Here is a 14,434-nt window from a genome sequence, read left to right as displayed (position 1 = left end):
TCTCCCTCCTTTTTCTCACTTTTTCTTCCCTGAGATGGTAAGCATTTTCATATGCCAATCATCCTTTTGAATTGTGGTACAGGAGAAGCCTTTTAAGACTCCCTTGGACAACAAAGAGATTAAATCAGCCAATACGTAAAGAAATTAATTTAGACTATTCTTTGGAAGGGCAAAAACTGAAGCTGAAGCTTCAATACTTTAGCCATGTAATGAGAAGATTTGACTTCTCTTTATTTATTCATCTATCTATCTATTAAAGCTTTTTATTTACAAAGCATATGCATAGATAATTTTTCCAACACTGACCCTTGCATAACCTTTTGTTCCAAATTTTTCCCTCCTTCCCTTCCCCTTCTTGCCCTAGCTGGCAGGTAGGAAGACATGACTTTTTGCAAAAGACCCTGATGTTGGAAAAAATTGAAAGCAAAAGGAGGAGATGGCAGAGGATGAGAAGGATAGATGAGTATCATGAAAGCAATGAACATAAGTTTGCACAGACTTTAGAAAATAGTGGAGAACTAAAGGGCTTGGTATGCTATCATTGATGGGATCATGAAGTCAGTCATGACCAAGCAATTGCATTACAGCAAGAAAAGGTTTTGAGCATAGGAATGATATAGTCAGATTTATTCATGAGAAGATAAGTCTTGCAGTGATATAAAGGGCAGTTTATAGACTCAAAAAGTGGAGACTTGAAGACCTGTTAGGAGGATACCATGAGGGTAATCCTGAGGCCTAAAGCAATAGCATGCCTAAAGGAGCAATGGGAAAAAGAGGAGGGAACAAATGTAATTCATGTTTTAGAAGTGGAATCAACATGACCTGAATATCTCTTAATACAGAGATATTCAAAAGAATAATGAGGTTCCTCAGGAAGTGAGTAAGAGGGAGGGGTCAAAGAAGGCTACAAATAGAGAAGACAAGGAGGATAGTGATGTCATAGAAATTGTTGTTAGAAGAATAGATTTAAGGGGGAAATGGTAAGGTTGCATTTGAATTTAGGATGCTAGTGAGATATCTCAGGTAAAGGATGTCTTGTAGACAATTATAGATGTGGGTTTGGGACTCAGGATAGAAGTCAGAACAGAACTTGTGGAGCATTGGTCTTGGAATCAAGGGACTTAGGTATGAGATCTATCTAACTTAATATGAGATTTGAATAAGTAACTTCATCTCAAATTTCACTTTGCCTTACCTGAAAAATAAGAAGGTTAAAGTAAACGAATTCTTATATTAATATGCTGAAAAGCTTCTAAAGGAGAGCAACCAAGATAGTAAGGGCTGTAAGGTATGAAGTGGTTGAAAGAAATAGTGATGTTTAGGCTGGGGAAAAAACAGATTTAAGGAGAACACAATTATCTTGAAGCACATAGAAGAGACAATAGACTTTTTCAGCTTGGCCCCACATGGCCAAAAACTCAATTGCAATGGATAAAAAATTACAAGAGGCAAATTTAGGCCTGATGTAAAAAAAAAAAAAAATTGCTGAAAAATAGACCTAACCAAAAATATAACAAACAATAACAACTAGCATCTATATAGTACTTACTGTGTTCCAGGCATTGTGCTAAGTGCTTTACAATTATTATCTTATTTGATCCTTACAGCAATCCTGAGATATAAGTGTTATTGTTATTCCCATTCTACACGAGGTAAATGAGACAAATAGAGATTGTGGCTTGTCCAGGGTCACATAATTAATTAGTGTCCGAGACTGAATTTCAACAGTTTTTCCTGAATCTAAACTTCCAACTATGCCATCTAGCTGCCTAAAATATATATTGGAGTTCCTTAGGAGATAGTGCACCCTTCCCACCTCCTCTCTATCCATCTCACCCCAGTCACTAAAGCACTTCAAGCAATGGCTAGATGACCATTTGTCATATTTGTTGTTGGGGGGATTCTAGTTCAGATATAGGTTGAACTTGATGCTCTCTGAGGCCTATTCATATACAATAAGATTCTACAATTCTACCCTTTTCTAGTCCTATATACTATAAGTTTCTCTTTTAAAATTGTTCATCATGGTTGGGGATGAAAACAGTGTCACAAGGCCAAAAATTTCTTTCATTTTCATGGCTGGCTCCTATTTGTTGTTGAGGCAAATTAACTGTAACCAAGTTCCTGAACAGTTGTTAATAAATTGAGCAGTTCTTTCACTCTATTAAGATAAAGAATTTTGGGGGCAGTTGGGTAGTGCAGTGAATAGAGCACCAGCCCTGATGTCAGGAGGACCTGAGTTCAAATCTGGTCTCAGACACTTAAGACTTCCTAGCTATGTGACCTTGGGCAAGTCATTTAACCCCAGTTGCCTCAGGGGATAAAAAGAATTTGCTCTCTGGTATTTGGTGTCTGACTAAAGCGGTAAGCAACAAGACATGGTCTTACACTGACAGTCTTCCTCATTATTTTAGAGTGAACAATAACAACAATGAGTTCTTGCCCAAAGTTTTGGACAAAAGACCAATACTTCTAAACTAAGAATGAATAGCCATGGACAAAAATACTGGCTTCTTTCTGATGAGTTGTAAGAACCTAGCCACAACTAGTCATGCAAGGCTCCCTCAGAAGTTTGTTTTTCTTAGCAGAGACCTTCAGTGTCTTCAGACTTAACAACATCCCAATAGCAATCTACATGGGAAGAAAAACTTTTTTTTTCTCAGCTTATAAAGTGTATCAATAAATATCTAGAGAAATATATATAAGAAACCTGAAAACCTTCCATAGGTTTACAACTGAAAAACAATATTGTATAATGGATAGGGCCTTAGACCTGGATTTAAGAAAACCTAAATTCTAAACTCACTTCAGAAATTTACTAGTTATGTGATCCTGAGTAAATTATTTAAGTTTTCTGAGTTGGTTTTTTAATCTGGAAAAAAAAAGAATAGCACCTAACTCAAAGTCATAAAAGTCATATAAGAAAGGATAGACATAAAAACTAGATTTCTGATTCCATTGGCATAAGGAATTTTCAAGTGGAGGGAACTCCCTCTGCCAATGTAGTCTCCCCCTTCTCTGAAAATTATAGCTTTAGAGAGTTGCCCAAAGCACTGACACATTAAGTGACTTTCCCAGGGACACACAACTAGGATGTGTCAAAGGTAGGAAATTAGGTCTTCCTAATTTCAAGGCCAGGTCATTATTCATTCTGCCATGCTGCTTCTCATATAAGATATCTTTATATGAGGTAAAATGTATAATGTCTTCTGCAAAAGTAAAATTATTATATAAATGTGAGTTATTATTATTAGTGGATGGTGTATTTAATGAAGCAGTGTCCATTTATTGTATCTCTGCTTCAATTTTAGTTCTATGCAATTGATATAATAATTTTCATACTACTTATCTCAGTGCTTTTGGGAGGGAAATGTTTTATAAATTGTAAAGTGATATGTAAATATGAATTACTATTCATTATGGATGAATTTTTTCCATCTGAGGAATGAGGTTAGAGCTGAAAGGATTAATTAGTATCTATAAATTCCCCTACTGGAGTTGGAATAAAAGCTCTAAAATCATCCTCCTTTTATGGGCTGTAAAATCCTAAATTAGAGCACAGAAAGATAACACTTGGCACAGTGAAAAGAGCACTGATCATGATTTTGACTTCAAGATCAGTCAAAATATTCACTTCAAGCCCTGTTTCCAATTCTTTCTGGGTGTGTAACTGGAAAAAACATTTCCCTTTTTGAGGTTCAGTTCCATATCTGTAAATTAAAATTAATGATATTCCTTTAAAATATTGTTATTTTATGTGAACTGGCCTACCTTACAGCATAATTTGAGGAAAGAATTTAGTAAACTATACAATTCTAGTGATTATAATTGTCTGCCTGCCTAACCCACCAAAGTTTTACTAATTATCTATTTTGAAATCTAAGGATGTGAAGCTGAAAAATGGGGACCTGAATGTCAAAGCTCCTGTAATCTTTGTTCAAACAATGGCATCTGTCATGAAGATACTGGAGAATGTGTTTGCCCTCCAGGATTTATGGGGAGAACATGTGAAAAACGTAAGTTTAAAAATCCACTATTATCTTGACACATAAGATATGCATATTTTAAATTCATAAAATTCAATTACTCTAAGAAAATACAGAAATTATACTTAGTAGAAGTTAGTCATCCAAACAATTTGGCAAGTTCAATTTTTATTTTATGATTTTCATGCCATAAAATTGGACTTTTTGATTTCTTTTTATGCCTTTATTTAAGAGATGATCTGAGATATGTCTATTTATCTGCCACATTTATCTTCTCCCTATTGTTTGAGGCCCAGCCTATATAAAAGGAATGGTACCTTTAGAAAGCTTGTCTCTGAGTCTGAAGGAGCTCTTTCCTTTTCCAAAGCTTGTGAAGAGCACATGTTTGGCAGAACCTGTAGAGAGAAATGTGGAGGATCAGATGGATGCAAATCATACATGTTCTGCCTCCCCGACCCTTATGGTTGTTCCTGTGCCACTGGCTGGAAGGGTCTACAGTGCAATGAAGGTATGGCCTTAATAATACCTAATTAAAGCAGTCTAGAAGATGACTAGAGGATCATTTTAATGGATTTCAAGTTTGAAAGGATGGTAACAACTGATTTGTTCATTCTTTGCTTGGGAGCACGGTTTTGAATTAAAGCTATATCTTCTGTCTCTAAGAATTAATGCTTTTATTTACAAAATATGGTGAGCAGCTTTTGTAATAGATCATAAAAAGAGCCTTCCTATCAGATTGAGATTAATTTCTGGAGAAGTTGAAGTGTTATCCTATAGCTTAGACAGAGGCATATTACTTTGTTGATTCTAAATAAGTGGGATAGTACTTTATTTTCCTTTATTAGTATAAGATGACTGAATTCAAGAAGCCTAAGCCAATGGGTTATGAGGTTTTGATTAGTATCATCACAGAGAAAACATTTACAAGAGAAATCACAGATCTTTTGAAAAGAACTAAAATACAGTTTGTTATCTATAGCAGGATAGATTATATAAGATTAGAGACGATGTACCAGGAGTTAAGGAAAATTCATAATCTCTAGTTAGTACTTAATGAATATCATTAACTAACTAGTTTAAAATGAATCAAAATACTTCTATAAACATTTTCACCAAAAAATCTTCAAAATCTAGATTTTTTTTTTTTTGTAGATAGGATTTCTAAATAAGACACAGGTAAGGTAGTAATAATTTTGATTTTGCTAAATATCACTTTGAACTCATCTTTGTTCTGTTCCAAAAGATTTTCCTGATCTTTCCAAGATTTTTTTCCCCACAGTATCACAAACAATTGTTGTACTTGTATATATGCTGAATTGTTTGAGTTATGAAACAATTAGTGGAAAGTTGCTAGCAAGGAATAGGGAAGGTGAAATGTTTATTTCCCACACATTGAAAAATAAGGACTTAATTACCTGACATTCATATTAATAACCTGACATTCATATTTGGGGAGAGTGTTTCTCCAAGTACTTGAGAGGGAAGATTTTCCAAAAACGTTGTGTTTTGCCTAATGAAGTACAGCAGCATGTAAGTGCTTCTCAACAACTTTCAAACAGTAGTATATCATGAAGACCCCAATCAAGGCACACAAACTAGGTCAAACAGTCTGAGTACTTGGAGAAATACTTTCCCCAAAGAATACCTTTAATATGAATCGTCAGGTTATTAAGTCCTTATTTTTCACCTGAAAAGCTATAGCATTCCTAGTGGCTTCCTAAATATGTAAGTAGAGTTAGGAGAAAAGTGCCTGGTTCCAATGTGTGGGAAGTTTTTTCATAACTCAAACAATTCAGCATAGACAAGCACAACAATTGTTTGTGAAACTGTGGGGAAAAAACCTTGGAAAGGATGAGAAAATCTTTTAGAACAGAACAAAGACAGTGAGTTCAAAGTAATATTTAGCAAAATCAAAATTATTACTAGTTTACCTGTGTTTAATTATTTAGAAATCCTATCTACACAAAAAAATCTAGCTTTTGAAAAAGTTTTGGTGAAAATAATTGTAGAAGTATTTTGATTCATTTTTAACTAGTTAGTTAATGATATTGAGTACTGACTAGAGATTATGAATTTTCCTTAACTTCTAGTACATTCTCTAATCTTATATAATCGATCCAGCTATAGATTACAAACTGTATTTTAGTTCTTTTCAAAAGATCTGTGATTTCTCTTGTGAATGTATTCTCTGTGCTATGCTAATCAAAAACCTTCTCTGCCCCAGCAAAAGACTTAGTGAATTGCTATTTTATGCTTACCTCTGATGGTCCTCAGATAACAGTCTTAAATTCCATTGCCAGTCCTGTAACTCAAAACATTTCCAGCTTGGTAGATTTCATAAAACTTCATGATCCACTGGTGTAGACTTCTTGAATTCAGTCATTTTTACACAGGATGGGGTATAAGAGTTGAACTTTACTAAAGGAAATTAGACATTCTAAACACAATAAGTACTGTCCCACTTATTTAGAATCAACAAAAATTGAAAACATTTTAGAAAATTCTTCTATTGCATATTTAAATTGCAGAACTCCTTGCCACTACTAATTAAAAAAAAAAGTTTTGTTTTGTTTTTTAAGTAACAATAATAAAAATATTTTTATGTTAAGCACAATACATATATATATTTTAGATCATGTTTCCTTGAAGTTTTTTTTTTTAATTATAATTTTTTATTTACAAGATATATATATATGCATGGGTAATTTTTCAGCATTGACAATTGCAAAACCTTTTCTTCCTACTTTTCCCCTCCTTCCTCCCACCCTTTCCCCCAGATGGCAGGTTGACCAATACATGTTAAATATGTTAAAGTATAAGTTAAATTCAATATATGTATACATGTCCAAACAGTTATTTTGCTGTACAAAAAGAATCGGACTTTGAAATAGTGTACAATTAACCTGTTAAGGAAATAAAAAATACAGGCAGACAAGGGTAGAGGGATTGGGAATTCTGTGTAGTGGTTCATAGTCATCTGCCAGAGTTCTTTCGCTGGGTGGAGCTGGTTCAGTTCATTACTGCTCTATTGGAACTGATTTGGTTCATCTCATTGCTGAAGATGGCCACGTCCATCAGAATTGATCATCATATAGTATTGTTGTTGAAGTGTACAATGATTTTCTGGTCCTGCTCATTTCACTCAGCATCAGTTCATGTAAGTCTCTCCAGGCCTTTCTGAAATCATCCTGCTGGCCATTTCTTACAGAGCAATAATATTCTATACTATTCATAAACTACAATTTTTTCAGCCATTCTCAATTGATGGGCATCCACTCAGTTTCTAGTCTCTAGCCACTACAAAGAGGGCAAGGACAGTATATTTTTGACAATTTACAAGTTAACACTAGAGAATCTTGATTTTCTCCATTGACTTCATTATTAACACTTTTTCGTCTTCTTCAATGACTGTGTTTGCAGCTTGCCAACCTGACTTTTATGGACCAGATTGCAAACTAAGGTGTAAGTGCACCAATGGGGGAACCTGTGATCGATTCAAAGGATGTCTGTGTCCTCCAAACAGGCATGGTCTACAATGTGAGAAAGAAGGTAAAGCAAGGTAACACTGTAATCAAGACCCTTCTTCCAGGGTGATAAAGTCAATAGACCTTACTGGTGTAACCTGGGGCAAGAAAACTCTGAAACTCTTTCTGCTACCTTGTCATCATTGCTGGTAGGAAAGGTAAGTGCCTTATCCTTGGGTTGCAGACTATTGCATTACAATTAATCTCCCAGAACTTGAATAATTGCTCATCCTTTTACCTTCAATGCTCCCAGGTAAGAAATTTGGTTTTCAGGGAAGCAAATCAATGAAGCATCCAGTCAAAGACCCTGAGAAGGCAATAAATCTGATTTTTCCTAAAGTTTCACAAAGTACCCCATTCCATCTTTTATCACAGGTGATAATGGACAAAATATAAAAGAGAGACTGAAATGATCCTTTATTGGTCTGAGTTTTAGTCCTAAATTATTTGAGTGATTCAGGCTTTAAAAAAAACATAATTACTTTGTCATTTGTTTTTCCCCAAGTGGAACTCTTTTAAATCTAAATATCTCTTCCTTCTTCTCTTTCTCTCTTCCTTCTTCCCTTCCTCCTTTCTTCCCTTCCTCTCTTCCTTCTTCCCTTCCTCCTTTCTTCCCTTCCTTCCTTTTTCCCTTCTTCCCTTCCTCCCTCCCTCCCTCTCTTCTTTCTTCCTTTTTTCCCTCTCTTCCTCCCTCCTTCTCTCCCACTCTCTCTCTCACCTTCCTCTCTTCCACTCTCCCTCTCTCCTACCCTCCCTCTCTCTTTTTCTCCCCTCCTTCCTTCCTTTTTTTCTCTCCTTTCCCTCCTTCCTTCCTTTCTTCTCTCCTTCTTTTCTTCTTTCCCTCCTTTTCTCTCTACCTCCCTTCCTCCCCAAATAAGTAGCTATGGCAAGAGTTCAGATAAGAAATGATGGGGGCCTGATAGCTAGGGTACTGATTATGTGGCTACATAGAAGGAGACAGATTTCAGAGATACTATGGATATAGAACTGATAACACTTGGCGGTTGGTGAGATATGGGAGGCAAAGGAGATGTTAACTTGAATGATTGGAAGGATAGTGATGATCTAAAAAGAAATAGGGAAATTAGTCATTTCCATCCTGCCCAATACTCTTCTGCAATATTATATCCCAATCAGGATATTTCTCCTTTGGGGGTATATTCCTTTACAATTCTACTTAATATTGGAACATTTCCAAGGATGCCAAATGACACATCATTACCATTTGGTTTCCTAAGTCTCTATAATACAGGAGAGGGGCAACATGGATAGAAAGGATAGTCAAGACGTGTTCAAATCCTCCTTTTGACATATACTAAGCCATGTGGTCATAGGCAAGTTACTTAGCCTCTCTCGGTGCCTTAGGTCTCTAATATTGTAAATTACATATAAAATGATATCTTGCTTTTGTGCAAAGAATTCAGTGCTAAGATTTCTCTACACAGATGAAATCATAAGTTCTAAACAAACAACAACAACAATAATATTTCAACTCAAAAAGTGTATGTAAATTCTTAATGTATGATGAGGAAGATTGTCTTGAGAAAGCACAATGAATCAATGGATAAAGGCCTACAAGTACTCTTTTGCTCAGAAAGACATCAAGGAGAAAGTTATGGCTGAATTTTTTAAGATTTATTTTCATTCTTAAATAAAAACTGAATCTGAAGAACAAATGAAAAGTAATTAAGTAAGTGGTATTATGTGCCAAACACTGTCATGTTAAACATGGAGTAAGACTTCCCCTTTCCTTAAGAAGCTTACATTCTAATGGAGGCAACAACACATATAGAGAAATGGTGACCAAGGAAGAAACTTTGAAGTAATAAAGATGGTGAGTGGAACAAATAGGGAAGTCTATTGGCCCAACCTTTGCACAGGCAATGGTAATGATGATTTAATTACATTTTTAGAAAAAAATAGTAAAAACAGCAGAGTAGAAAATGCCTGGGGAGAATATGAGTATTCATAGTTTTATGGAGCACAGAGCATAGTGACAACTTTTTCTGTGCATATTCTCCATTGATCTGATTTAGAAGGTGATGCAACAGCTCTGGAAGGAAGGGGAAGGCAAAATATGTAAGACTACATTCAAAGTCTCCCTTATTAGGTTGAGAACTCTTTGATAATGGGAAATGTCTTTTGACCTTTTTTATATCCTTAGCAGTTAGTACAATGTTTCGCACGTAGTAATCGGTTGATGATGTGTTTTTGACTTACTGTGTAATATCAGTCACTGGAAGCTAACACCTTCAAAACCATATGCAATATTAACAAAATACAAGGCTCAGCACTCTAAGACAACTACTGAAAAATAGCATGCCAAAAAAGACCAATCTTAAGATGTGATTTGGATGGATGTCCAAAACCTACAAAGATCCTTTTGTAATAAGCAGACATTACTTTACTAATCATTATCAAGGCAGATAATAGGTATGATCATACTTTTTTGTATTTCTAAATTATAGCTTAAAGTAGCTTACTTCAAAATGATGCTTATTAAATGATTCAAGAGATTTAAGAGAGTTTTCAAAAGACTCTCAGTAGTTATCATCGGCAAGAACTTAGCAAGAAAAAAATGTTAACAAAAAATATTGTCATCATTGAGTCATGCAGACTTTTTTTTCTGGATGTAGCATTTGTGAATATGACTAAAGATCAGTTTATTGTCATCACACTACAGAAGGGATATTTTTAAGAAGCCAGACTTAGGTGATCAATGCAAAAAAATGTTGGTGACACTTCAACACACCAATGCAGGTTATAAAATTTAGCATCTATGAAATATCTAAGAAAATATGACCTGGAATTTTAAATTATATATGAGAAGTTTGCTATCTCTTTTGGACAAATAGATGATAACAAATCTCCATGCTATAAATGCAGGTCCAAAATATCCCAGACAACTCAACCAGCTCAAATTGGACCACTGTCCTAGGTTGACCACAATCTTCTTGGCAATCTTCTGATTCATAAAAACATAGACAGATAGACAGATGGATATAGATATATACCACTATCCCAAATCCCATGATCTTCAACTCGACAAGAAAAAAAAAGCTTTCAAAACATAAAGACTTAATTGAAATCAAAATCAAAAAGGATTAAGATGAGGTATATTTTATTTCTCTTGTTCTGTCTGCTACTGGAATTGTTTCAATAATACTCTCAATAAGATTAAAGATGACCTTACATACTAAAACTTTTATTGATCTAAAAGAAGAAATTGTTTTTATCCATCTGTGCAGTAGTTTACAGAACTTTGGATACAGAGGAATAAAAACAGGATAATAGTCAGTACTTTATCTGAATTTCATAAAAAAGAAAAGACAATTAGTTAAAATTAATAATGATAATTCTGGACCACAACTTGGCCCTATTTAGTTTCCCTCCCTATAAGATTTTTAGTCAAGTAAATATCTAAGTTATATATACCTCTATTCTAATAGCAAAATAAATTCTTTGATTTAAAAAAAATGTTCTCTTAAAAAAGTACCAATATTTACAGTTTAGCTGTTGATTAAGAATTATGAAGGAATTTATAGTTTTAGAACAAAAAACTATTTTCTTCATTGAAACTCAGTATCCTTTCTATATGAACATTAGGACTTTTTATTAGTCTTTTGGTTGTTTTCTTATTTATTTATTTATTTTTACAATCATCATTATCCTTTACCTGCCATTTAACTCACAGTATCCAGCATAGCTTTTACTAAAATAAATTGATTTTACAAAAACCATATCATATTTTATATAATGATTGGAAGAAAATATGTCTAAAGTTCTCTCGAAAGGAAGGAGTTCTGTTGTAAGTTCTACTATAGTATCTAAGGAGGATTTGGGGGACGAGATGTGTCAATTCTGTTTCTACTACGTGTAAGGAAAATTTCTACATAGTTCCTATGATGTGCCAAGAACATTTCCTATTTATAATTCCTATTATGTTCCCAATAAGCATAAGAACTGAGAGTATAAAGTCAAAATTGAACTAGTCCCAAACCTTGAGTAACTTACATTTACTTGTTGCATTTATACCAGCTAGAAATTATCCCAAAATGAGATTTCACACCAGCTTTCCCTTTTTTTCAGGTCCTCCAAGAATGATTCCTCAAATAGAAGACTTACCTGACTACATGGAAGTAAACAGTGGCAAATTCAACCCTATCTGCAAAGCCTCTGGCTATCCACTGCCTGATGCTGAAGAAATGACTCTGGTAAAACCAGATGGAACTGTGCTGCAAGTAAGATATATAATAATATCATTACCATTATCATCTAACATGGTTAAGTGCTTTTCTTGAGGTAATCATCCTATTATTTTTAAATAGATTTTTGTTAACTTCTCCCCTACCCCCCCAGGTTTTCCCAATACAGGAGTTGAACTTTTTTTTTTATTCCTAAAATTGGTACCCTTTTCATTCAACCTCTTTTCCTTCATAATGAATGGACTTAGTCCATTTTTTTTTTTTTTTTTTTTTTTTTTTTTTTTTTTTGTTCTCCAATTTAGGAGATGGGAATCTCTGAATATCATCTAGAAATATTGTTGAGGTGTAGACCATATGTTGAGGTCTACATTTGGGATACCTAAATGAAATTAGGGTTTAGTTAAGGTCTAGTGGCAGGTTTGGGGTATAGGGAGTCAAACAGAGTTCCCCTGTAAACCCCTTGGATTCGGCGCAAGGATACGGCGGTATATGAGGTCTAGTAGCAGCGCGGAATTCCCAATAAAAGCATTTATTGGACCAGAGAGCTAGATTAATAAAAGAGGTTTATTACTGAGTTTAGAAGTAGGAGATAGGTGAAGGTAGAGATAAGGAGGGCACTGGACAGAGGGTCCAGTGGACAGAGAGTCCTCACATGGCGACCATGTTTGGAATCTCTGCCAAGAGGGGTTCCCAGTGTGGCCCTTTTAAGTCAGAAACTTAGCTCGAGGGGCTTTGGGGTGTAGCCCCAAAGTTGGCTCAGATCCGGGTGGGGCTGGGACAGGTCTGGATCTTCTATTGGAATTCAAAGGGACCAGGATTTGTGAGTCAAAGGGTAATTTACATTAGCTAGGGGGGTTGGGAATCAAAGATTGGAATCTTTCCCGCATCAATATCATTCCAATTTTAAAATGACATTTTGCCCTTATGTTGAGGTGTGAGAAATGAGGGTGAGAAATCTCTTGACAGCAATGGGATCCCCTGGCCAGTGTCGCAAGCTTTGTGAAAGAATTCACAATCCCAAATGAATACAGATGAAGTCTGTGGCAAAAATGGGTTTGTTATACTGAGAAATAACCTCCCAGAGGGCTAGTTCCAAAGGGATTGGCAAAGCCAGGTTTTAGCAAAGGTGGGTTTACTCTGAGAAAACAACTTTCTCAGTGGGTCAAATGTTGTTAGGATTTTTAGCAAAGATGGGTTTATATTGAAAAGAACCAGCTTCTCCGTGGGCTTTCCTGATTAAAAATTGGAGAAAGTTTGGGGTGCAGCTTTTGATTATTTTGGGATTTTGTGGCCTGGAGCTAGGGACTAATCTCCAGATGAATTTGAGGGACTAATTTTCAACTCAATAAAGGGTGGTGATTATGCCCCAGGCCAAGATCTGCACTTGAATTGTAGGAGGAGATTACTATCTGGGAATTTTCCCTATGAACAGTAGGGTGGGGCTCTCCCAGAGGTCGGGAGGGGTTTGAGATTTGGGGGTTTTTTCTAACCTAGGTTCATTCTTCCCCCTCTCCCCCCCCAAGATCTAGGGGGAAATAGTTTACATCACTTATAGTTACATTCTTCTTTGTTTTCTATTTCAGTGATAGATTTTTCACTTGCAGCAAAGCCTTTAAAGGCCTTTAGGATATGTTCAAGTCCCCTTTTCTGTATGTCTTCTTTACTAGAAAAAATGTTATTTTCCTGTGGAGGTTTTCCTGGAGGCAGCCTTAGTCTCAGTTGAAATAAATAATTACTCCAAAATCGCAGCCAGCTGGTAAAAATACAAGTGTTTATTTCTCCTTACAAATTAGCCCGGTTAGTTGAGGCCTATCTCTCTGCCTGGCTCCAAGAGATCTTGCAGCTTTGTCCTTGGCTTCTGCCTCTGCTTTCTTCAGCCTCCAGCCAGCTCTCACTCGTGGCTTCTCAATCTTCAACTGAGGCGAGTACCTTCCTGTATCTCCCAGAGTGCTCAGAAAAGTTGTCTGAGAGTGGGATTGTGGGATATCTCCCAGCATGCTCTCTGGCCCTAAGGAAGGTGTGAATTCAGATATCTCTTTCTAGACCCTGAATCTCCCAAACTGTGAACTCCATTGAGTACTTAGATACTTATGAGCTCTCTAAAGGTGTGAACACAAGCATTGTTTCCATCAGTTGTACTTAGTACCTAGTTCAAGTTCTGGCCCAAAATAACTCTAAGATTAAATTAACTCCAATGTCTTAACACTTTGTAAAGATTCCAACATTTTACCATTAACCATTCCTAAGATTAGTGGGTATCAAAAGTTTCTCAATTAAAAGTTTGAGAGAGATCAAAAATTTCTCTTTCTCTAAGATGATCATCAGAAGGTTTTAGAAAATAGATACTATATTTGGAGATATTTTGGAATTTTGGAGATATTAAAGGATTAAGTATTCATTTCTCAGAGATGGTTAAAATTCAGCTTGGCTTGGAAGTGTGGGGTATGGCAAATCCAATTTAAGAAAAAATACTCAGATGTCTCAAATGAAGAACTGAAGTATTTATTTAGGAGTATTTCTTATGAGAAACGGACTTCCACTAACTGGGGTTCCCCAGTAAAGAGGAGGTCACCCCCTCAGAAGTCAGAGGGGATTATATAATCACAAACCACAAGAATCCATGACACCCCCCTCATCGATTAATTCTCACTCTCTGCTTAGTGGCAGAATTTGCCAATGGTCAATGGGCCAGTCAGGCCCATATGGTCAGTTTTACTGT

The 14,434-nt window shown here is 35.6% G+C and overlaps 1 protein-coding gene across 1 annotated transcript in view; it reads left to right on the top strand.

Annotated features, from left to right (window-relative positions):
• TEK (TEK receptor tyrosine kinase) overlaps positions 1 to 14,434 on the top strand; it is a 151,413-nt gene that overhangs the window by 39,587 nt on the left and 97,392 nt on the right. The window contains exons 5-8 of the mRNA XM_031943319.1: positions 3,885 to 4,016; positions 4,354 to 4,494; positions 7,407 to 7,535; positions 11,600 to 11,751. Of these exons, the coding sequence (XP_031799179.1) occupies positions 3,885 to 4,016; positions 4,354 to 4,494; positions 7,407 to 7,535; positions 11,600 to 11,751 (554 nt within the window). The remainder of the gene's footprint in view (positions 1 to 3,884; positions 4,017 to 4,353; positions 4,495 to 7,406; positions 7,536 to 11,599; positions 11,752 to 14,434) is intronic.

Source organism: Sarcophilus harrisii, chromosome 1 (assembly GCF_902635505.1).
Source record: "Sarcophilus harrisii chromosome 1, mSarHar1.11, whole genome shotgun sequence".
Taxonomy (NCBI): domain Eukaryota; kingdom Metazoa; phylum Chordata; class Mammalia; order Dasyuromorphia; family Dasyuridae; genus Sarcophilus; species Sarcophilus harrisii.
This window is presented reverse-complemented; position numbering and strand designations above follow the sequence as displayed.